The sequence below is a fragment of the Emys orbicularis genome, chromosome 2, assembly GCF_028017835.1.
Source record: "Emys orbicularis isolate rEmyOrb1 chromosome 2, rEmyOrb1.hap1, whole genome shotgun sequence".
NCBI classification, from domain to species: Eukaryota; Metazoa; Chordata; order Testudines; family Emydidae; genus Emys; species Emys orbicularis.
In genome coordinates, this window is record NC_088684.1 from 43200005 (window position 1) to 43224969 (window position 24965).

At 43.7% G+C, this 24965-nt stretch overlaps 2 protein-coding genes across 2 annotated transcripts in view; one reads left to right on the forward strand and one right to left on the reverse strand.

Moving 5' to 3' along the window:
• CCNE2 (cyclin E2) overlaps positions 1-2927 on the forward strand; it is a 32055-nt gene extending 29128 nt beyond the window's left edge. Inside the window, exons 11-12 of the mRNA XM_065399100.1 lie at positions 1329-1483; positions 2826-2927. Of these exons, the coding sequence (XP_065255172.1) occupies positions 1329-1483; positions 2826-2927 (257 nt within the window). The remainder of the gene's footprint in view (positions 1-1328; positions 1484-2825) is intronic.
• A 1046-nt stretch (positions 2928-3973) lies between these two features.
• Positions 3974-24965, reverse strand: part of INTS8 (integrator complex subunit 8) — a 76451-nt gene continuing 55459 nt past the window's right edge. Inside the window, exons 21-27 of the mRNA XM_065398124.1 lie at positions 23146-23264; positions 20673-20776; positions 7443-7493; positions 6262-6335; positions 6128-6192; positions 4862-4905; positions 3974-4610 (exon numbers count right to left, since the gene is read on the reverse strand). Coding sequence (XP_065254196.1) covers positions 4494-4610; positions 4862-4905; positions 6128-6192; positions 6262-6335; positions 7443-7493; positions 20673-20776; positions 23146-23264 — 574 coding nt within the window. The 3' untranslated portion in view covers positions 3974-4493. The remainder of the gene's footprint in view (positions 4611-4861; positions 4906-6127; positions 6193-6261; positions 6336-7442; positions 7494-20672; positions 20777-23145; positions 23265-24965) is intronic.

The window sequence follows — 24965 nt, forward strand, 5'->3', positions numbered from 1 at the left end:
GTCATTCTTGACTGACAACAGCAGTCCAGGATAAAAACTTTTGTGGTGATTCCTATCAACCTGTCCTCTTGAAGCAAAGGATTCTGAAGTGGAGTGGCTGGACATAGCAGAAATAGGTTGATATGAAAGGACAAACAGTAATTTTAGGTAATGCTAAAAAGTTGGGGAGTTTTGGTGACTTAACCTTACATGAGCATGTTATGTGGGTTTTATTTGTGTTGACTCCCACAAGACGGTATGCCTTTGTCAATAATGGGATTCATCTTTATGCAAGGGATAACTTGAAAAATGTAGCAAGATTATTTTGATACAGTGATGTCTGATTACTCCTATCCCTGTGCATGAGATTAATACAGTGATATTGATAAAGGAAAAGTGAATCAGAAGCTGCAGCACTGATGCATCTGAGTATTTGGGTCCCAATTTATTACTGTTGTAGACTGTTGGCTACCACAGATGTTTCTTCCCCCCTAAAATCAGATTTTTCCTGTCAGGCCAGCTGTAAAGTAAATGATAAAAATAAGAGTTTATAATTGGTAGATGTTCTAGGCCAGGAACTCGCCTTATTTTCTGCTGTGAGACCCTGGTTATTCCCCATAGTAGCTTAATCTAACTTTGTTAGAGGTGCCAACCTACCCCTCTATATAAGGTACCAAACATTGGCAAATATTGAGAAAAGTGGAATACTACAGGACTGCCTTACTTTTCATCATATTTTTTTACTGGATTTTAACTACTTTCCCATTTTCTGCTACCCCTCTAATAAAAGAGCATGAAACTGATTGGATCTTGTACCTTTCCTGTGATGCTCTTCTATAAAGACCTACACAGAGCAGTGGCTCTTAGCATGTCCAGGGTTGCTGATTCCACATCTAGTCTATTACTGAAGGCCAGTGGAAAAAGTTTGAGCCTTATGGGAGGGGGGATGTTTAGGAGTGCAATTATTGTTCATAAGCTAGACAAGGCAACATGTCATAGCTGCTTTAATACACATTCTTACAGCTTTTTGATAGCCATTAACTATGGTTTGGGCCTTGAGTAAAACTAAATGTTTATCTTAATTCACTGGGATTATATGACAAAATTTTGTCTGCTAAGTGATAGTGCAGGCTGCAAACAAGTCATTCTAGGTAGCTTTTGTTTTTTTTAATCTAATTTTTAAATATGCAGCCAACACTATATCAATAAAGATATGCACAAAGCACAGGAAAGTGGAAACAAACTAATTTAGCCTCTCATTTACCATGTTAGAATGCTGGGTAGGGGATGGATACACAACTAGGTTTAGCTGCACAATGCCTAAAGCTGATATTTTATTTTCTCCTTAGGTTTAGATTGGAACAGCATTTCAGAATGTGTAGCATGGATGGATCCTTTTGTTAGGGTGGCAAGAAAAGCCCCTGTGAAATTGAAGAGTTTTAAGAAGGTTGCAGTGGAAGACAGACATAATATCCAAACCCACACAAACTACTTGGACATGCTGGTATGGCCTTACTTGGTGTTTTTTGTCTGTATATCAAACACTGATTTGTATGATGCCTAAGCTTAAAACGGGTGGGAGAACAGTATAGTTCCTAAGGCTCTGTCCACATATTCATTGGTCTAGCTCAGTGGTTTTCAACCTTTTTTCATTTGCAGACCCTTAAATTTCAAATGGATGAGTGGCCCCCTTTGAAAAATCTTAGTTAGTGGACTGCTAGGGGTCTGTAGACCACAGGTTGAAAACCACTTGTTCTAGCTGACTAGAGGCAAGTACCATAGTTGTCTGAGAGAGAGAGACACTCACTCTCCCCTCCCTCCCCCTCATCAAACCTTGCTTGTATCACTGTAACATAGGGAAAACATGCAGGTCGTCTGTAATGTACCTGGAAGATAAACAGCCAGTTACTCCACAGCTATATATGTAGCAAAGGCTGTCAAGTGCTGGGGGAAGGATGACAGGCCAGGCTGTTTACACAAACATGGTGAAGGAGTATGTCTGCCCCAGCAAAAGGATGCTGAACTAGCAGCAGGAAGACCACCCTAGGCTGCTGGGAGGAGCAAAATAGCTAGGGCTCATGACTGTATCTCCCACCTGGCTATAATGTGGCACATTTCATTAAGATCTGCTGTATGGACAGGGCCTATACTACCTTGTCACGCTACCGCAGGCAGAGTTGCTAAGAATGTTATCTGTGGAACAGCATTGATTACTTTTTTCAAAAGTACTGTTGACAGTAGGGCCAGGTGTTTACATGTCATCTTACCCTTGACCCTGACCAGCCTATCAATGGGACATCTGGCACTGCTAAGATTGCACTTTTACTGGTATAGTTTATTTCACAAATGGAGGTGTGTGCATGTGAGTGAAATTTACTATACTGCTACAATATGCAACTTAACCAAATCTAGTATTCTAGTAAAATGGTCCTAGCACAGACATGCTTTGCCAACCACTTAAGGACATGGTGATGGTATAAGTCCATGTTTGCAGATGGAAACTACTCCCATAATTGTAATCCCATTTTACTTGTACCTGAAGTTGTAAAAGAATAGACACTGGTCATTGTATTCAAATTGTCAAAGTCTCTCAATGTAGGTGGAGGTGCTCAAGCACTTGAAATACCTGAATTTATCTTCAATTCCCTCTCCTTTCTAATCCCATATTAAGAAGGTAAGGACTAAGACTACTATCTTAAGGAAATATCTGGGATATTTAAATATAGTAACTGTAGTACCTCAATGGAAGACAGAACCTTGAACTAAGCACAAACCCTTATACAATGAAGATGTGAAATCCACTTTAACATTGTGGTTTTTTTGTTTTGTTTTTCCAATTTACATAGGATGAAGTGAATTGTGGAGTAGCTCTAACAGCACCAGGACAGTTATCTCCAGGGTGTATAGGAGGAATAATAACACCCCCCAAAAGCACAGAGAAAAAGTGAAAGTATGGAAACCACTGACAAGACATATGCAATGAACACTCTTTGGTAGAAACTCCAAAGCAGGACACTGCTTCAGTACAGAGCTACCCTAAAGCAGAGACTCAATCTAATCCTTGAACACTTATTGCTATACAGGATGTTGTGAGGCAGAAAAAGACATGTCAAACTGAATAATGGATAGCTTGGCCTTGTGCAGACTTCAGAATTAAGAATTGTTACACAACACCCATCCCTCCCTAGGTTATGCAGGGGGTTAGACTAGATCATTTGGTCCCTTCTGCTTTTAATCTCTGCTACAGTAGGAATATTAATTTAACCAGTCTTTAAATTATGAATTTTTTCCATTATGGATTTTGAGAACTTGTTTTAAAACATCTTGTTGGATAGGATAGCAGTCATTAACAAAGCAGAGCCATATACCAGTTTGTTGGATGGCAGGAGAAACAAAGCTATGTATTGCTCCTTAAAGCAACAGTGTGTACAGATTCCCTAATACTATAGTGACTATTTTCTTGGTATGGTCACCTTTTAAATCTGAGTTCAACCAAAACAAAAGCAGCCCACAAACTGATGTCACCTGTCACTATGCCACTTATTCCTAGTTTGTGTGGTACTTGCAATATCTAAAGTTGAAGGCCATGTTTGAGTTGGAAATTTAATCTGATTGCATTTAGCAGCTTTGCCTATCTACCTTGATGTTGGTGCAAGGGGGATGAAGGCCAAAATAGCATCTTTAGAGGGGTAGGGCTAGATTAAATCCTCAGTCTAGACAAGGCCTAAGTAAAGTGACAGATTGCTTTGGGGGAGGGCTGCTGAAGAGGTGCTAACCTGAACTTGTTTTAAGTGTTAAGTTTGACCTCAGGTAAAAGTAACAATTTGCTGCTGAAGTAATTTAACTGGAAAAGTAACTGAAGGGAAAATATTCTACTACATATTAAGATCTAGACATGGCCCCTTTTAAATGTAGAGCTCTTAACAAGAGTACACCTTGACTGCAAGAAGTCTACAGCCACTCAAAGTGGAAGCAGTATTTTAATACCCCATACTGTACAGGTATCAATGTTTAAAACAGCATTAACCACCACTCTATTCACTACCTCCGCTCCTGCCATGAGTAGCTGCTCCAGCAAGGAGCATCTTTTTGAACAATGGAGGAATTACATGCTTCAGTAAGGTAGAGTATAAAAATTTTATAGAACTTAAAGCAAGACTCTTGCTGGCAATGTCTGAGCTGTGCTTATTCTGAGCATATACCATCACAATTAATAGTCTAATGTACATATTCTTAATAAACTGTATTAAACTCAGCATTCTCTACTAGTTTAACTTAGCTGAAGCTTGAACTCATTGCTTCAAATTGATTTTTATTTTAAAAGAAGCATTACTTGAGTGAGTATTCCAGATCTTCTGTACAATTTTGTAAGATAATGGGTTTTGTAATATTTCATCTATTTTAAAAAACCACACTATGCTTGTAAATATGTATTGTATAAAAATTTCAAATACTCAACACAACTTAAATAAAGTGAAATATTTTCCACTCTACACCAGCATTTATAGGAATGTTTAAAAGTAAAGTTTTGCCATTGCTTGAAGAAATTTCTTTTTTCGTCTCTGTGCAGCAAGTTGCAATACTTCCTCTGGATTGCTAGCATTCAGTTCTGTCTGGCCAATAGCTTTAATCTTAAAGTACAAAAAATAAGATTTTTTCTAGTACAAGTGAACAATAAAGTTTAGTTACAAGACAGTTTCTGCCTTAGTCTAAAGAGAGAGCAAGTATATTTCACTTCACAACGTGAATGCTTATTCCAGAGTTCACATCAACAGTCACCTTCATAGTTACAGCTGCGCTGTGGAAGACTGAACAAAACTGTAAGATGTAATTCAAAGCTAACAAATCCCTAGCACCAAACCCCTCCCCTTCTTTAACTTACTGCTATTTGTCTCTTGTCTGTCTCTCCTCTTTTATGATGGAGATCTGAACAAGAGTCAAGGAAAGTATTCACAGCTCATTTGTAGTGTTGCTATATTACACATGATCTAAACTGCAAGACATTTGCATAGTATTTTCTGAGCAAGTCATAGAATTGGACACTAAAAATTACTTTTCTACCCAAGTTCAAGTCAGGTCAAAAGCTCTATACATGCTGTGCCAGCAAGTAGTAGTATAGATGCTCCTCCTTTCAACCCCAGCAGACCTAGACAACCTGCCCAAGGCAATATGATGACTACTCCTGGAGGGGGACTTTGCTTCCCTGTTTTCTGCAGTCATGCAAAGGGAAGCCATGTGGGGGGCAAACATGGGTGCAGTTTTTTGGCAGGCTTGCTCCCTGCAAACAGGTGAAGCATGGGGGGCACACAGGGTTACATGCCCCTGGCTCTCTCCCTCCACCCCCATTTCTGCAAGCACAGAGCTGCCCAACTGAAGGAGGCTGCATTTGGGCTCCACTGACACTGTAGCTGACCACCACCACATAGGTTCTAAGGCCAGTCATGTTTCCATTCTGTGTGCTAGGAGCCTTCCTGTTCTCTGTGCAACAGAGTGCCTACAGTCAGGCTGGGTAAGGGGGGAGTGAGAGGAAGGGGATGGAGAAGAAAAGGGAATAGGGGAAGTAGGAGCCCAGCCTGCAGCATCCTCTCAGCAGCAACTGGGGCTCTGCTGTTAAGCAGGCCCATCAAACCCTCACCCTGATAAACCCTACCCCTGTACACCTAGACACCCCCCCCCCCAAACCTGGATCCCCTGCACCCAGACCCCCCCCCCCCAATTAAGTCCCTGTGCATCTGGACTGCCCCACACAGAAACCCCTCACCCCACACCTGGTACAGAGGGGGCAGGCCCATCCCTTGCACTGTGTCAGGGTCAGATGCAGCCTTACTGCAGAGTCCCTGTAACCAGGGGAGCTGGGGGCTTCAGGGTGATCTCCCATCTCAATGCAGCCAGGGGCCTATGCTCCCCACTGCCATGCTGGAGCCATATTTATTTATTGACAAAACTTGCAGAATTTTGCAAAATTTTAAAATATTGTGTGCATAAGTTTTAGGCCCAGAATTGCCTTAGGAGTAACCTATTTACGTCTACGTGTTCTAGCACGAAACTTAACAGCAACTCAACTGTCAATACACTTAAGCTTTGTGTTGGTTTTTCAACATGACCCCACAAGCTGCTTTTTCTTTAACTATTTCTAATGAAAGGATACATGTCAAGTATTCCAAAATGGTAACATCCCAGATGTAGTCATAGTAAGAATCCATAGCATCATGGCTGAAAGAGAATATCAATTAATTCATGGAATACATACAGAATTTTAGTTTTAAACATAAATATGTTTACCTGTTTTGTTCCTGCAGTGCCTTAAATGCTGTTTTATAGTCTATTTCTCTGAGGAACTGACATAAAATTGCTACCTGTAGGGAGAAAGACTGTAACTTATTTCCTTAAAGCTTGTCTCTTTTCAAGCTGAAATACTGGACAAATGTTTCTCCACTATGTGGGAAATTTAATAATTACATCTAGGTTTTCATAGTAAATGGCTTCTCAGTAGTCTAAACTTAGTGTTTGCAGAATGAATCAAAATATCAGAGACAAGGACAGTAAATTAAGCTTTATGAAAGTAGCTTTGCTCCAATTAAGGGCATAATACAGCCTTTCAAGCCAGAGTAATACCAGCAGACTGCAGAGGTGACAGTACACCATGCAGAAGGGAAAAGGTCAGTCAGACCTGCTAACAACTCTCTATTTTTAGTCTTCTATTCCACCCCACCAGGATAATAGCTTGGTGTAGCTCCAAGAGATATACTGATTAGGTGCAGATTTAAAAAAAAATGCTTGCAAGTCATGAAGTCTTCTGGGAAGGGTAAAAGGAACTCATGGGGGGAGAGGGGGGAAGAGGAGGAGACAGAGGGTGACATGCCATTGGTCTTTGCAGAGTTGGTTAATCCTAACTTACTTTTCCAGAGGGTGGGTTCATTCTAGCTGACAGGTTTTTTTTCTTTCAGCAAGAAGGATCCAGATACTTTTGGGTGCAGCCCTGTTAGAATTCCTGCTCAGCCCACTGATCTCTAGACTAAGCTAGACTGCCCTGTGTGGTTATTAGGTTGAGCAGAGTCTGACTCCAGCCCTGGCAAGGATGTGCCCCCATAATACAAATCCCATTGCATTCCCCAGCTGCTAGACTAGGCATTAAATCTGAAGGGGGGGGGGGGGGAGAGGGAGAAGAGAAAAGATTGCAAGAAAATGAATATTTTAAGATTAAAAACATGAGAAGCTCAACTAATGTACTGACTAAGTGAGTTCAGATCTAAAATTTCATTGGCTGGTTCTGATGCATTACCACAATATTTTGATTAGTTTCCCAACTCTGCCAGGGAATGTTTACATAAACAAAACTTTTACATTTTTAAAACCAGATTTATTTTGTTAATTTTTTTCTTTTAAAGAGAGAGTTTGGACTTAAAATGGACTGTTTTTTAAAAAGAGTCCTTATTTAAACTGGCACCTGAATACACGCTTACCTGGGTGTGGCAGTTGAGCAAAGAACAGCACTTAATCATTCTTTTTATCACCTATAGAGCACAAATTCACAAGACAATTACAACAGCTTCCAAAATGCTGATGCTTATATTAAGCACATTGCTAGCAACTTATCTGACCCAGTAAACAAATGGTAAATACTTGTACAGACATTCTTTTCTTTAAAGATAAATTGAAGAAGAGGATATTTACCTGTATCTGGAGGTTCTTCAAGATGTGTGGTACCTATTTGGATTCCAAATGCAGGTGTGCACGCACCAGAATGTTTCATAGCAGTGTCTACTACACTGCATGTGTCGTGAGTCACCTCGTTCTCCCATCTGAGGTTATACAGTAAAAGATCTTTTATCTGGCACTTCACGAACTGGCAAACTCTATAAACCGGCATTTCTGATCTGCATTGAAAGTCCAGTTTATAGTGCGGTTGGTGCGGGTCCAGCAGGAGGCTCGGGGTGCGGGGCTCACCTCCGGCGGCTCCCCATCCCTGCTGCTCCTGGCGGAGGCACAGCCAGGCAGCTCTGCAAGCAGGCACACGGCCTCCGTCTGCAGGCGCCGCCCCCCGCAGCTCCTATTGGCTGCAGTTCCCAGCCAATGGACTTGGGGCCACCGAGTCATCACTCAGGGAGGGGGGATGGAGGCAGCGTGCCTGCTTGCAGAAATGCCTGGCCGCGCCTCAACCAGGAGCAGCAGGGACGGGGAGCCACCAGAGGTGAGGGCCCCCCCATCCAGCACCCCGGGCCCCCTCCCACGCCCCAACAAGCTCCCTCCTGGACCCAAACTGCCTCCCAGAGCCCTGCAGCCCCTCCTATGCCCGTGGCCTGCACCCCTTCCCCCTGCACTCCAAACCCCTCCCTCTGAGTTAACTGGCAGTGATGTGGTCAAAAGTGTTGGCTGTAGTACAGGTTGGCCTGCTGCTGCATCTGCTACTGCCCTGTGGGCGATGGCGTCATATGAGATGAAGGTATGTACAGAGTACCATGTTGCCAGACGACATCAATGAGGCAGGACGACATAGCTGCTTGAGCCCAGGTAGAGTGCACCATGACATCAGGTGGCCTCATGTTGCTGAACGTGTAGCATTCACAGATGCACCCGGAGACCCATTTAGAAATGCGTTGCAAGGAGAGGACGTGGCCCTTGCATCGTTCGACAATCACTACAAAGAGTTGTGATGAGGCATGGAAGTCACGGGTTCATTATAGATAGAATGCCAGCGCACAGCACGTCGAGGGAGTCTATTGGCAATGGAGGCATGAGGTTTGGGGTAGAAAACTGGGAGGTGCGTACACTGATTGATGTGGAACTCAGACACCACCTTAGGGTGTAAACCCAAGGACACTGTCTTTGTGGAATGTGGTGTATGGGGGCTCAGGTATCATGGCTGCTTGTTCACTGACCCATCTACCTGAGGTAATGGCCACTAAGATTACTTTCAGGGAGAGATATGAAAATGAGGATCTTGCCATGGGTTTGAAGGGTGCTTTCGTGAGAGCGGTGAGAATGAAATTAAAAGTCCCATGAGAACGTGGGATTTTTGACTGGGGGGAAGGTGTGGAGCAGGCCCCTTAGGAAGCAGACTATGGTAGGGTGTGTGAATACAGAAGTGCCAAACATTAGGGGGGAGGATAAACCACTGTTGTGATGCTGTCGGAGAGTAATTGGATGTGCTTGGTTTGGATGAGGAGGAGGAGGAATGTCACGCAGGTTGCCCTCAATTCCAGGATACTGATGTGCATATCCTGGCCTCTTAAGGCATCCACACGCCCTGTGCCGTATAACAACCCAGGTGAGCTCTCCAACCTGCCAGGGAGGCATCTGTTGTGATCGTGGCTCATGGTGTGGGAGGGCGAAGGGGGAACCTATCAGGACCTCGGAAGGGTCGGTTCACCAGTGAAGGATGCCAACACCTGCCACAGGATCAAGACTTTGTTGTCTAGCTGGTCTGTGATTGGTTGGTAGACGGAGAGGAGACAGAGTTGCAAGCAACGCATGTGGAGGCAGGTGTGCAGTGTCACTGAGGTACATGCCGTCATGTGGACAAGAAGGGGAGAGAATGGTGGATGGTGGTCTGGAGCTTGCAGCAGGGGTCCGTGATTAGGGTTGTGAAGCAATTCGTCGGAAGGAAGGCACATGCAGCAGCAGAGTCCAGCCATACTCCAATGAAGGCAATGGTCTGGATAAGTACGAGGACCAATTTCGTCTCGCTGACACAAATGCCAAGAGAGGTGAGGCGAGCATGGAGGGTGTGGATGGCAAAGAGGAAGGTTTAGCAGCAGCGCGAGACAAGGAGCCAGTTGTCCACGTTAGGGAAGACTGAGTAGCCTAGATGGCGCGTGTGCGCGGCTATGATGGCGAAGACTCATGGAGCTATCCCTATGTCAAAAGTCAGGACCCTGAATGGATAGAGGCCAGGTCCAACTCTGAATCAGAGAAACTTTTGATGGGCCAGGTGAATATTGATTTAGAAATAGGCATCTTTCATGTCGAGAGCTGCGAACCAGACTCTGCGGGGAAGGGATGGGATAAACTGACACATGGAATTTGGGTTTTCAAATAAAGGTGTTGAGCACTCTGATGTCCAGAACAGGGTGATGCCCTCTGCCCTTCTTCTGGATGAAGAAGTCAGGGGAGTAGAACCCTAGTCCCCTGTAGGGAGGTGGGATCAGTTACATGGCGCCTTTGGGGAGAAGAGCGTCAGCTTCTTGCTGGAAGGTGCTCTGATGGGAGGGATCTCTGGGGGACATCTGGGGTAAGGGCTGGCAGTGTGGAAATGCCAGGAATTCTATGGAGTATCCATTGTGGATGACCTCCAATACCCAACTGTCTGTGTTGATCTTGCCCCAATTGCAGGCAAATAGAACAAGGCAGCCCCCAAAGATGACAACATGGGGTGCTGCAGGAGAGGGTGGTGGTTCTCTATATGCATATCAAAACTGGTGCTTGGCCGGCTGCTGAGGTGGGCTGAGGAGGTGGTTGTGGCGGAGGTGGAGTAGCATGGTCTCTGGGATCGCTGTAGGTGACATAGTGCCTCCTTCTGACTATGATAATACGGTGGATAGGGGGCCTGTATGGTGGTTGTTGCTGCTGTCTGCCTTTGGGAGCTGGAGTATAGATGCTCAGAGACCAGAGCGTGGTGCAGGAGGCCTTGAGGGAGTCAGTCTCTTCTCTGAACAGCTTTTGGGCATCAAAGGGCAGGTCCTTTACAGTGGTCTGGACCTATTTGGGGAGCCCAGAGGATTGCACCCAGGATTGCACCACTGCTCGAGTAGCAAGTGAGCAGGAAGCCATGTAAGCTGCGTCCATGGCGGACTGAAGACCCACCTTTGCCACCAGGTGGCCCTCATCAAGAAGCGCCCAAGAGTCCAGGTGCTGCAGGCAGCAGGCACACCAGTGCTGGGATCGGAGACGGCGCTTGCACCAGCAGGTTCTGTTTGTGCTTCTCCTTATGCTCCATCCGGGGAAGCTTGGGAGCTGGGGCACCCTTGGGAATTCCGACTCCGGCCATGTGGTGGTAAGAGGGGCCTATTATAACCTCGGACAGGAGCATGAGGCGATGCATGATGTGTGCAGGTCAACGGCCACTGCTATGAAATCGTCTGTCTCCGGCGCATGGCACACATGTACATCCACGTTTGGAATCTACATAGGGACCATCACTTGAAGAACTAGTATTTTCCAGCAAGACACATTTACCTGCCATACCTTGATTATTTGTTTTACAAAAAGACTCCTTGAGTCCTTATAGAATGAAATTCCTGGCCCAGGGATAAGTTATACCTTAGAAGGTACACAGACCTAATCTCCAGTGGAGAGCAGGGGGACGATAGCCTTTAAACATTTATTATGGTCCAGCCATTATCACCTCTCTTTACCTGCCTTCTCCCATCTATAACTAAAATTAACTACTTGGTTATGATCCCAAAACTCATGAACCCAGCTGCTTCCAGAGCTCCTTATCAGAAGGGGGTGGGGGCTATTCTTTTACCTCCAAGGGGTCATGGCAAAGTTCTGATCTCCTACTGTCAACAGCAACTGACACATGGTCCCCAACCACTCCCTAACATACTGCCCACAAACATTACAATGGTTTTCAGATGAACGAGAGAGAAATAGAGGAAGACCAGATCTAAGTCATATACAGTGATTTAATTTCACAAGAACATTCCATGACAGTGACTGAAGACTAAAGATCCTTCTCCATAACAAGAATATCTGCCAAATTCTGACGAAACAATTACTGGCTCATCTTCTAGAGCAGTGTTTCTCAACCTTTTTTATACCAGGCTTGCTGCCTTCCTAAACTGTGTGAGGGAGATCTCAGGGACCAGAACCAGTCCACAGACTGTTGTTGAGAAACACTGTTTTAGAGTACACCATGGAAGCCAGGGTGGATAAAAATTGATTATATATATGTTTTTACTTAAATCAGATTTTATTTGTAGTTTAATTAAATTCAATTTTTAAAATAAATTTATTAGTGAAAACGATGCTGAAGCCTAAACTTCCTATAAGCTATTAAAATATTTAAAAATAGGCTGCATTAATATTTTGAATGAGTTAAAGGGTGTAGCTTTTTAATTACAGCGGAATCGTGAGGAACATCATATTTAACTTTTGAGATGAACTCCAGCTTTATAAATAGGGCCATACCAAATTCATGGCCATGAAAAACACTTCACAGACTGTGAAATCTGGTCCTGTGTGCTTTTACCCTATACTACACAGATTTCACAGGGGAGACCAGTGTTTCTCAAATTGGGGGTCCTGACCCAAAAGGGAGTTGCAGAGGTGTCAGAAGGTTATTTTAGGGGGGGTTGTGGTATTGTCATCCTTACGTCTGCGCTGCCTTCAGAGCTGGACAGCCAGACAGTGGCGGCTGTTGACTGAGGGCCCAGCTCTGCAGACAGCAGCACAGAAGTGATGGTGGCAATACCATACCATGCCATCTTTACTTCTGTGCTGCTGCTGCTGGCGGTGGCTCTGCCTTCAGAACTAGGCTCCTGGCCAGCAGCCACTGCTCTCCAGCTGCCCAGCTCTGAAGGCAGCACCGTCACCAGCAGCGCAGAAGGTAGCAGTACCACACACACCCTCTACAATAACCTTGCAATCCCCTCCTCCCCCCAAAACTTCTTTTTAGGTCAGGACCCCTACAATTACAACATTGTGACATTTCAGATTTAAATAGCTGAAATCATGACATTTACAATTTTAAAAATCCTCTGACCATGAAATTGACCAAAATGGACCATGAATTTGGTAGGGCCCTATTTATAAATATGTCATAATGTCATGTACTGCATTAAGTATATTATTTTCAGTCTTTACAATGAATAAAAACCCAGATGGGAGAGGGTGAGATTTAATTCTAAAAATATGAAGGACAGGGGGAGAGAGGGGCAGATTTTCAAGAGCATTTATGCAACTAAAAATACAAATACACACCCAGTGGAATTTTCGAGAGTGTCGAAACAGTTTAAGCACCCAAGCTGTTTAGGCACATTTGAAAATTCCATTAGGTGGGTATCTTAGGCATCTGAATATTTTTGAAAATCTGCCCTATGGTGACCAGAAAGTCAGTCAGTCAATCCACTAACTACAATTACAGATATAATTTTGTCATAGTGGTCACAGATATCTTGAATTTGAATGAAATCTTGGAAATGGCTGTAAAAACAGATTTGATTAGGCCCCTAAACTGAGTGGTGGTGTGATCTGGAACACGAGGTCACAGCACCACTCAGCTTTGGCCCATCCACCCCTCTGGAGATGGAGGGGCGTGGCAACTCCATGTGATTGGTCATAATGTGCAGAGTAGGGAGCCAGGCCCACCCCCGCAGGCCAGGAGCTGCCATTATGGTGTCAGAGCACCCCCACTATACTCTTGTATATGTTGATGTAGTGAAATAAAGTTACTTACCTTGTGCAGTAACTGTAGTTCTTTGGAGGTGTCCCCCCCCCATTGGTGCTCCACTTGAGGTGTGCATGTGCCTCTTGAGCCCTTGATAGCAGTGTCTGTTTGGCCCGTGCATGCGCTCTATGCAACCTCATGCTGCGCTTCGAGGGCTACACAGGGCTGTGTGGGCAAATTGCCCTGTCCCTTCTCTATCCAAACGACCAAAAAGAACAGTCCGAAGCAGAAGGGAAGGAGGGTGGGTAGTGGAGCACCCACAGGGACAAACATCTTGAAGAACAAGAGTTACTGCACAAGGCGAGTAATCTTTTCTTCTTCTTCAAGTAGTGTCCCTATGGGTGCTCCACTTCAGGTGACTTTCAAGTAGTATCCTCACATGGATGAGGGAACTTTGGAATTGAGTCCAAGACCGAAGACAGTACTGCCGAACCAAGTGACACATTAGATCTGACGGCATGGACCAAGGCATAGTGTGTGCAGGGACTTGTCTACAGTTCCCAAGAAGAGCTTCTGACCATCAAATGGGAGGTCCTTAACCATATCCTGAACCTCTCTTGGGAATCCCAACAACTGGAACCATGATACCCTGGGTATGACAACTGCTGTGGAGATGGAGCTCACAGCAGTGTCTGTGGCATCCAAGGGCACCTAGGGAGGGGTTCTGGCTAATAACTGACAGTCTAACTATGGCCCGGAAATGCCCCTGTGGAAGATGTTCAGTAAAGGATGTAAACTTGTTGTAATTGGTGTAGTCATACTTGGTCATGATGGCCTGATAGTTTACAATCTGAAACTGGATGGTTGTGGACGACTAGGCCTTCCATCCAAAAAAAAGTCTAATCTTTTCTGGTCCTTGTCATAAGGAGTAGACCTGGAGTAATGCTGTCTACCCTGCTCATTTACAGCATTCCCCAAGCAGGGATTTAGGCAGAGGCTGGGAGAACACAAATGCTGAGTCCCTGGGGAAATCATAGTATTTTTTATCTGCCCATTTACAAGTTGGTGGCAGGAGTTTGCCACACAGTATATATGCTGGATCCAAGAACACTTCATTAACAGGTAGTGCTACCCACCTGGGTGTCACCAACTGCAAGATGTCTAGGAACTTGTGATGTGATTCTTTAACCTCCTAAAAGGGTATCTGGAGGGTGTCAGCTATCTCTCTTCGCAACGCCCTGGAAATGGAGACAATCGTCAGCTCTCAGTGGTGGTGGAGCCATGACTGTATTGTCCGGAGATGAAATAAGGGTTTGAGGGTAGTCTCTTTGTCCACCCTAGCCTCCTGTTCCTCAAGAGTCTCCTTGTGTTGGGGTTTTGGTGGAGGAGACTGACACCCTAGTTTCCTGATGCATTTCAGCCAGATGTCTGGCAGATTGCTGCTGACACGCCACCCAAGGATCCCGTTATGGCCATTGGGGAGGCCTATACAGGAGACGAGGTGGTACCCAGGTCTGATCTGGCCATCCCAGATGTGAGCGAGGGTCTTTGTCAAAGTGTGGGTTCCTGTAATGATGCAGAGGGGAACCCACACTGATAAGGAGGAGACTGATTGAATGTTTCCTTCATCCTCCTCAATGTCTTCCAGTGGGGGGCCACCAGTAGAAAAGGGTGGAGAATCTTGCAGTACCAGGAAGAACTGGTAATTCAGAGACTGGGATCACATTACCAAGAGTCCTTCAGTACCCGTAAGCAGTGGGAACTCCAGCTCATTTAACACTGACAAGTTCCTGGAGTACCAATGCAAAAGTTGACTTGGGCAGTAATATCGGTTTGGAGCGCATAAGTGCCAGGGCTAAAGCTGTGTGTTTCGGCCAAACCAAACGGGAAGGCACTTTGGCATAATCTGTTTCAGATTTATCAAATTTGGAAGTGGATGGTACTGGAGACCTTCCACTGCTGTGTTTCTCCAAAGTACTCTGGGATCTTTCTGCTCCACTGATAGTCAACATGGTTTTTGTAAAGGAAAATCATGCCTCACCAATCTACTAGAATTCTTTGATGGGGTCAACAAGCATATGGACAAGGGGAAATCCAGTGGATATAGCGAACTTAGATTTTCAGGAAGCCTTTGACAAGGTCCCTCACCAAAGGCTCTTAAGCAAAGTAAACTGTCATGGGATAAGAGGGAAGGTCCTCTCATGGACTGGTAACTGGTTAAAAGATAGGAAACAAAGGGTAGGATTAAATGGTCAGTTTTCATAATGGAGAGAGGTAAATAGTGGTGTCCGCCAGGGCTGTATACTGAGACCAGTCCTATTCAACATATTCATAAATGATCTGCTGGAAAAAGGGGTAAACAGTGAGGTGGCAAAATTTGCAGATGATACAAAGCTACTCAAGACAGTTAAGTCCCAAGCAGACTGCGAAGGGCTACAAAAGGATCTCACAAAACTGGGTGACTGGACAACAAAACGGCAGATGAATTTCAATGTTGAGAAATGCAAAGTAATGCACATTGGAAAACATAATCCCAACTATACATATAAAATGATGGGGTCTAAATTAGCAGTTACTACTCAAGAAAGATCTTGGAGTCATTGTGGATAGTTCTCTGAAAACATCGACTCAATGTGCAGTGGAAGTCAAAAAAGCTAACAATGTTAGGAATCATTAAGAAAGGGATAGATAAAAGACAGAAAATATCATATTGCCTCTATATAAATCCATGGTACGCCCACATCTTGAATACTGCATGCAGATGTGGTCGCCCCATCTCAAAAAAGATATACTGGAATTGGAAAAGGTTCAGAAAAGAGCAACAAAAACGATTAGGAGTATGGAACGGCTGACATATGAGTAGAGATTAATAAGACTGGGATTTTTCAGCTTGGAAAAGCGATGACAAGGGGGGATATGATAGATGTCTATAAAGTCATGACTGGTGTGGAGAAAGTAAATAAGGAAATGTTATTTACTCCTTCTCATTACACAAGAACTAGGGGTGATCAAATGAAATTAATAGGCAGCAGGTTTAAAAACAAACAAAAGGAAGTATTTTTTCACACAACACAGTCAACCTGTGAAACTCCTTGCCAGAGGACGTTGTGAAGGCCAAGACTATAACAGGATTCAAAAAAGAACTAGATAAGTTCATGGAGGATAGGTCCATCAATGGCTATTAGCCAGGATGGGAAAGTATGGTGTCCCTAGCCTCTGTTTGCCAGAAGCTGGGAATGGGCAAGAGGGGATGGATCACTTGATGATTACCTCTTCTGTTCATTCCCTCTGGAGCACCTGGCATTGGCCATTGTTGGAAAACAGGCTACTGCACTAGATGGACCTTTGGTCTGACCCAGTATTGCCGTTCTTATGATACCAGAGGAAGAGTCTTTTGCCTCCATGGTACCAAGTCAAAAAGTCAATGACTCTGACACGATAGACCTCGCAGAAGATTGGGACTTCTTGGGAGCTGGCTCCTTGTGGTGGGAGACCAAACTCCTCTTTGGAGCCTTCCCTGCACCCTCAGAGATCTTCCCCTTCTTAGGCAAGACCTTAGTTGACGTCGAAGGGGCACATGATCTGTCCGAAACAGATGTATTTTGGGGATTGGGGGACGGACTCTGAAATGGATTGAAGGGTGTGCTCCATTATCAGCAGCTTCAGGTTGGTCTCCTGATTCTTCTGACCTCTAGATTTTAGAGCCAGGCAAAAGTTACACTTTTGGGCGATATGGCACTCTCCCAAGCAACAGATACATTTCGATTGGCCATCGCTAATTGGGACAGCCTCCCAACAAGAGAGGCAGCATTTGAAACCTGGCGAGTTAGGCATGCCCAACCAGGCCAAATAAGCTCCCCAGAAAAAAGTTGGGGGAGACAAAGGTGAAGAGGAAAAACTTAAACCTCTCAACTATCCATCCAATTCTATACTAACAACAACTAACAAACACTAAACAACTACAAAACATTCTGAGGCACACACAAGGTGGACTAGCGCTCCGTCTCAGGCTGAGGCAGTAGAGAAGGAACTCGGGCAGTTCGCTCAGACAGCACTATATACCCTTGGAGCATGGCATAAAGTTGTACAGAGTGCATGTGTGGGACAAACAGATGGTGCTAATAGAAAATCTCTTATCAAGGGCTCGAGACACATATGTACCTGAAGTGGAGCACACACGGACATTACTCAAAGAAGAAACTGTATTATTTGTTGAACTTCTACATGACTTATTGTTTTTCGCCTACACCTTTGCTGTGAAATTTACTAAAAATGTCTATGCCAAAAATCATATAGCCTTAACTAAATTAATATTTCAGTAAATCATTACGTTTTAAATGCAATATATATTTTGATAAGCTTTTTTTCCCTCTTATGTATCCAGCCACTTAAGGTAGTTTCATTCAACTAATAAATAAAATCTTAAAATACTGTTTTTGTATATTATTTGAATTTCAGTTTCCATCCACATGCAGCTTGACAAAAATTCAGAGTAAAAAAACAAAAACCATCCTGTAAATAAGTGTGTCATTCACCATTTTCTACCATAATTAAAAAGTAAAAATTAAGAATCTCAATAAACGTATGCTAAAGTCTAAGTGGTTAAATAAATGTGTATAGATAGTATACCCTCCTCCTGATCAGGAAAAGGTACAAAATTGAGTGTAAAGTCTGCATTTGGTGGCAAATTGACATGTTTTAATGGTTATAAAAATCAGTGAGAAAAAAACTTCTTTAGGAAAAAAAAAGTATGAATGGAACACAAGACTAAAATTAATTATTTATAGAACAATTAAGATCTATCTATCCTGATGGAAACTATAATAATTTGCTAGGCTAAATTTAATGGAGCCCAGACTTAAACAGGCAAACACGGGGACTTTCTGTTGAGAGGCCAAGGCTCAAAGGCTATGTCTACACAGCAATTAAGCCTAGGGTTAGTGGGACTCGGATTTTAAAGCTAGGTCAGGGATTCTCAAAACTTCATTGCACCTTTCTGATAACAAAAATTCTACATGACTCCAGGAGGGGGTCCGAAGCCTGAGCCCACCCAAGCCCCACGGCCCAGGATGAGGGGCCAAAGCAAAACCCTGAGCCCCACCGCCCCATGTGGGGGGGCCAAAACTGAAGCCTAAGGGCTTCAGCCCCAGGCAGGGGACCTGTAACCTAAGCCTCACCACCCAGGGCTGAAGCCCTCAGGCTTCGGCCCCGGGTGGTGGGGCTCGGGCTTCAGCTTTGGCCCTGGGTCCCAGCAAGTCTAAGCCAGCCCTGGTAACCCCACTAAAACAGGGTTGTGACCTACTTTGGGGTCCCAACCCACAGTTTGAGAACCACTGACCTAGGTTAAGGATTTTCTGACCCATGCTTGAACTAGGGCTCTGGCGTCCACATTGCAGTGCACAGACCCGAGTCAAAGTAACCCTGTCCTAGAGAGCCTAGCGCCTCTCACCTAATGTTGACACTCTAGCCCTACAAATGTGTTGCACTGTGGGAAAACTCTACTGCCCACCCTGTTTCCTAACTGAGACAGCACTATTGATGGAACTCAAGTGCCCATAAGTAGCACAAGTACATAAATTGCACAATTAGCTCCTTTGGTGGCTGGCTCAGTAGAATGTCTGTCCTTTGAGAAGGCTTTATACTGAATTACCATCTAATCTGAGAATTGGGCTTTCCACCTCTAGATGGAGTCACATTGGCAGGAAAATGCCATGTGCATCTGTTCAGAGGATAATTAGGACACAGTCTCTAGGGCAGTCAAACTATTAAAATGAAACTTTTGGAATTCTTAATTTTTAAAATGGTATGTTCAATGAAGGTGTTTCTTTGCTTTTTTATTTATTTTTGTCTATTTGTTTTGAAGTTTTATGTCAAACACAGGTTTCAGAGGAAAAACACACTCACCCACCCAGTCTGGTTGCTGCCAGCTGTGGACTGGTGAAGTGCATTCCCAGGGAACGGCTAAAGGATCCCCAGGAGGCTGTGGGGAAGTTTAGGGGCTGACTCCCATTTGCCACTCTCACAGTACATGCGTCCGGGCACGCCTGCATATACAGCCCCAGGGAGCGGAGTGGGGACCAAGTGGCTCCCTGGCAGGGATGGGGAGTGGCTTGGGTGTTGGGGGTCATCCCTCGCATTGCCGTGCTGAGCCGGGAGCTTTGTCACTCCCACTCCCTGCAAGGCAGCTGCTTAGTCTCAACTCGACTCTCTGCCCCCATATCTCCTTGTGGCTGCATGTGCAGGGGCACCAAGACAGCGTGCACAAAAAATATGGCTGCACTCTTGTGACCAGGAAGCAGCTCTCTTTGCAAAAAGCATCTTCTCATCGGTCTTCACTGAATACCCCACAGGCTCTCTGATAGTGTGCTTGCAGACTGGTGTTCAGCAGACATCGGGTTACTGCTGATCTGAGCTGTTCCATTTGCAAAGGGAGGCGTGGCTTCTGTTTGTAATACAGAGTGCAGTAGACTGCACCACAGATTGTTGGAATAGAGAGGACTAAACGAAGTTGCCCCAAGGAACTTTGGGATACATCCAGAGGACTTCCGGGACCAGAGTCAAGCTGGGGCTGCGTGCACACAGGAAAGCAATAGGGCTTGGATCCTAGGTTTGAGCTCTAGGTTAAGAATCAGTGTGTGGCTGCAAGGGGGGTTAGGCTTGAGCACAGACTCACATTGCTGTGTAGACATACCATAAAACATTATTCCCAAAGGAGGTCAAGTTATAGTCCTACCCTCACCACCCTGAGGCAATGTTATAAGGCACCCTTGTTCACCACAGCATTCCCCAAAGAAAGTGTGACTTTGTGCTCAAAGACAGAAGCCTATGGTAATACTTAGAGTAGGTGAAGAAACTGCTCTCAAGATTTATATAATCCATATCCAGTGCTCATCTTTTACAGTAAGGGGGTAGTTTAGAAATGCACAGATACATATTTAAATTGTTAACTATACAATTACAAACTTTGTAAAAGGTTGATTATTAGTTTGCTAATGTATAATTGCATAAATATTCTGAGGATTCCACTCAGGTATATACAAGTTCAACATCAGTTAGTGTGCTTTCCATTAGTAGTTTGAGCATCTAATCTCTACAAGTTACTTTAAAAATGAGTAAAAAACACACCCACCCACCTGTGCATCAGCACAGTAGAAACCTACAGACTTCATGAGTTTCAAGCAATGAAGGAAATATATTATGTCTATGTCATTTAAAATAGCTAAATATCCATACATTCACACACACTATATATTAACTTATGTGGTTAGATAAGGTCCACCCCTGATTAGCGTACAGTTGTCTCATATCTACGAATCCAGAAGAGTATTTCCATGGTGCCAAATATTTTAATAGCATAACTCACCTGGTCTGTGTATACATCAGGAGGTACCATCTTATTAAAGAAATCAGAGCATACTGCTCCTGCTTGAAGGTAATAATGAAGGGCTGCTGAATATTGATTTGTTGCTACAGTGGGGAGGAAAAAGTTAGAATAACCTCAGAAATCAAAATGTAAACATTTGTAACAATTTACAGAATTATTCACACTAATATTTAATACATACACACACACAAAATGGTGACAAATTTTAAAGTTCACTACAGTTTAATTCTACTTGAAGAATTACTCATCACCCAGGTATAAATGCATACATGTACATGGAGGTGGCAACACTGTAACCACTATGTGATAAGACATTCTGCTACGAGGAAGTGATTAATCAGTAAAGCTCATTAACAACTATGAAGCCTAAAGTTTTAAGCAAGTTTCTCTTAATTATTTTTCATATTTTAAAACGTTTTCACTCTGATGAGTTGGGGAGGGCAAGTGGGACTTTTAAAAAATAGTTTAATTTGTACCACTATGTTGGCCCGTGGGGTTGATTTATTTGCCACATTAATAATATAATAATATATGGAGATACACCTATCTCATAGAACTGGAAGGGACCCTGAAAGGTCATTGAGTCCAGCTTCCTGCTTTCACTAGCAGGACCAAGTACTGATTTTGCCCCAGATCCCTAAGTGGCCCCCTCAAGGATTGAACTTACAACCCTGGGTTTAGCAGGCCAATGCTCAAACCACTAAGCTATCCCTCCCCCCCTTTTTTTTGCTACCTCACCCTGAATTAGTTCTCTGCCACACACAGGGGTTTCCAACATGCACCATTTGTAATATGAGAGCACCAACATACTGTCACAGCTGGACTGAAGACTGTCAGCAGGTGCTGCTATAGATTTTTATTTCAAATGTTCAAGGCCACAGCCAAGGCTTCACAGAAGGTTAGTGGTCTCAAAGGGGATTTACAGGGTCCAGGATGGAAAGAACAGAGTCAAGTGGTAGCTCAGATACAAGCAAATGGTGCTAGAAATCAGATTGTAGATTTTGGACTCTGGCATCTTATCCATATTAGAGAATGTTGACATTCCCAGTAACTGTGCAAGCACCTGAAATGCTTGTTCATACACTGTTGTACTCCTAATATTACACAGATGTTCCTAGTACATAAGCTCAAAAAAAAAAAAAAAAAAAATCTTGTAAACGTCTCCCTGCACTAATTCAGTTCAAACTATTGGACAGATGCGGACAGAAATGGCAAATATTGTCAATGAACTAATATATTTGATTTTCCCACTGCAGTCCCACAATGCTCCCATCCACTGCTCTCTCAGCTTAGAACACTGGCTCCACCACAACTCGACACTTATCTGAATGGTTCTGTGCTGGCACTCAACTATTTTATGGCTCTAACTGGTACTATTAGTATCAGTACCACCCCCTGTTCTTAGTAGAACCAAGAGCAACTTCCTCATCTTTGGAAAAAGAATGCAGGTCACATGCTTCTATTTTGAAGTGGGGAGCCAAGGAAGCAATGCAGAGGCAGTTAACTCTGCACACAAGCCCCTCTTGGTACACTCAGATTTGCTTGAATCTCTTAACATCCACAGATTCATGGAACTGAGAGGTGCCTTGTCATTCTGAGAGACTGTTCTCTCAAAACAATTTGAATGAAACACTGCAAGTGGAAACTCTCAGAAATTTTCTAGGACCCATGTGGGCTTTTACCCACAAAAGGATGGTATCTAACCCACAAACTATACAGGGAACATTTCATTCACCTTCAAAATGCAACAGCCATTTATAACCCAACAGGTTAGGGAGCAGGATTTATCATGTCTTGCCTATCTTGACCCTTACAATGAATTTGAGGACCAATGTCTAAGCTGCTTAACTGGTTTTCCCTTACTATTTGATTTGCCAACATGGACAGGGCTGAGCTGGGTTATTAGAATCTTATTTTTAAAAACATTCCATGTTTAGGCAGGTAGTTACCACCTCTGAGCCCTGCTCCAGCAATGGCCTCATAATAACTACATTTCACTATTTTTTTGGATCACTGAATACAAATATTCACCCGATTCTACAGATTGGTATATAAATTAGAGTATTAGCGTCTTAAATTTTTCCTTTAGCACTGAAGATTTGAAGTCACAATTACTTATTTCAGCTTTTAAAATAATGAAAAAGAACCCAAAGCCCCCATCCTGCAGGGTGATTCACATGACCACATGGAATCTCACTGACTTTAACATTGCATGCACTTTGAGATCTGCCCTTGCCAATCCATTTACATATTTGAGTCCAAAAACACTGCCATTTTTAAAAGCTCTATGCTGTTTAAGCTTTTACTGATAAATGATTAGTATAAGATATAACATAGCTTTTGCTCTTATGCAAAAGATACATGAGGGTAAGTAACTCTTAAGACAGAGCACAGTGCACGCAAGTGCGCACACACACACACACACACACACACACACGTTGGTTTCACTTACCAAAATAAATATCTGCCTGAATAATTAACCAGAAGTGGTTGTTTGAGTTTATAGTCAGTGCATAACTGACCAGCTCTTTTACGGTAACAGCTACAGCTTCAAAATCCACTGACTGAAGGCTAAAGAAAGAGGCAGTTTTGTAATATCAATCACTATACTGAAACAAACAAGCTGATTTCAGATCTACTTTAAGAATGAAGTCATTTTGCTAAAAAAAATTAAACACCCTCTCCCAATAAGATTTACCACCATTAAGATTATTGTTACCCTATTTTATCTCCTGTATTGAGACCTTTCAAATATATCAATCACAGTTTGATAAAGTTTAGAATAGTATCAATGACTACGACACCATTAGACCTTGGGAAAGAGTGGTACCCTTAAAGTAAGCAATGGGGTCTCACTTTCAAGAACAGAGAAAAGTTACACTTCAAACCCATGTTGGTCCAGATTCACTGCAGGATTTGCATAACACAACAACCCAAACAGCAACCTCCAGTGGTAGAAAGCATGCAGACATGCAATACTGATTGGGAAGTGAGTGATACCAGGGATTTAGCACGTTAGTAGTTTCTCCACATTTAAAAAATAAGTTTTCCACTTTACAGCTGTATTTTGGAAACATTGGAAAAAACATCTTCTGATTTGGCCATCCAACAGCACTGCAATATTCATTAACTTGTTAGAAAAACAAGTTATGACCTGTGCAGTTATAAATATGGTAATTCGGGTGGGGGCCAAATTGCATGATTTTCCTATCATATATATCCTTGGTGCACACTTGGGTGAGGGTTAGTCTCCTAGTCAAAAAGGTGTTCATTTAAAGCAGAGGTCCCCAAACTGTGGGGCATGCCCCCTAGAGGAGTGTGGTGGAACATTCTGGGGTGTGGGACTGGGACCCAGGCCAGCCCCCATGGGAGGTGGGGAGGGAGCGCCACCAAGCTCCACCCCAGCTCACGGCCCTACACCTGCCCCCAGCTATGGCCCCAGCCTTGGCTCCATTACCCTTGTCCGTGTCCCCCCATCCCAAAGCCGCAGCCCCACTCCCGGCCCCGAGATGGAGGAGGGCGTGGATGGGGGTAAAGGGGGAGTGCAAGGTAAAAATTTTAGGTACCACTGATTTAAAGACTCATCTCTGAAATTATTCAGTTCTCCCCTCAGAACTTTTCAGCTGTCTCAGCACCTTTGTCAGTTATCTCCTAAAAATAATTTACCCCTTTAGAGAAGAATCTGCTTTAAAATTTCCCAAGTGAACAAACCTACCTGTACTATCTGGAGACATACCTTGTATCACTGCACCACACCCACCCATCTGACACTTTTCACCTGCTAGTGCAGAACAGTCCCAAGCAAAATTCAGCTTCCACGAAAAAAGTGGGAAAAGGAAACTACTACCTGTGGTAATGCCTGATTTGCTACAGGTTTAGGAATGAGCCTAGATGGCAGTAATACTGGGAGCATTAGTGCAGTGGCACCAGTGGCAGTAATACTGTAAGCACTAGTGCAGACCAGCTACAGGAGTTTTAATCATTGTATAGCCATTGTGTGCTTAGTCATTGTTAATACTGTAAGCTCTTTTGGGGCAGGGACTGTTGTGCACACCCAGCACAATAGGAGCCCTGATCCCTAACTGGGGCCTTCTAGGAGCTACTAGGATACAAATAATAATAAATACCTAACCTGGCTCAGAGCAGATCTACATAATATGGTGATTGACAGTGATGTGTATACTCAAGTGCTCCCACTGATGGAGCTACACTGGGAAATTGTAATGGGGGAGTGAGGAAGTGGGGGAAGGAAGGGAAATGAGCTAACCTTTT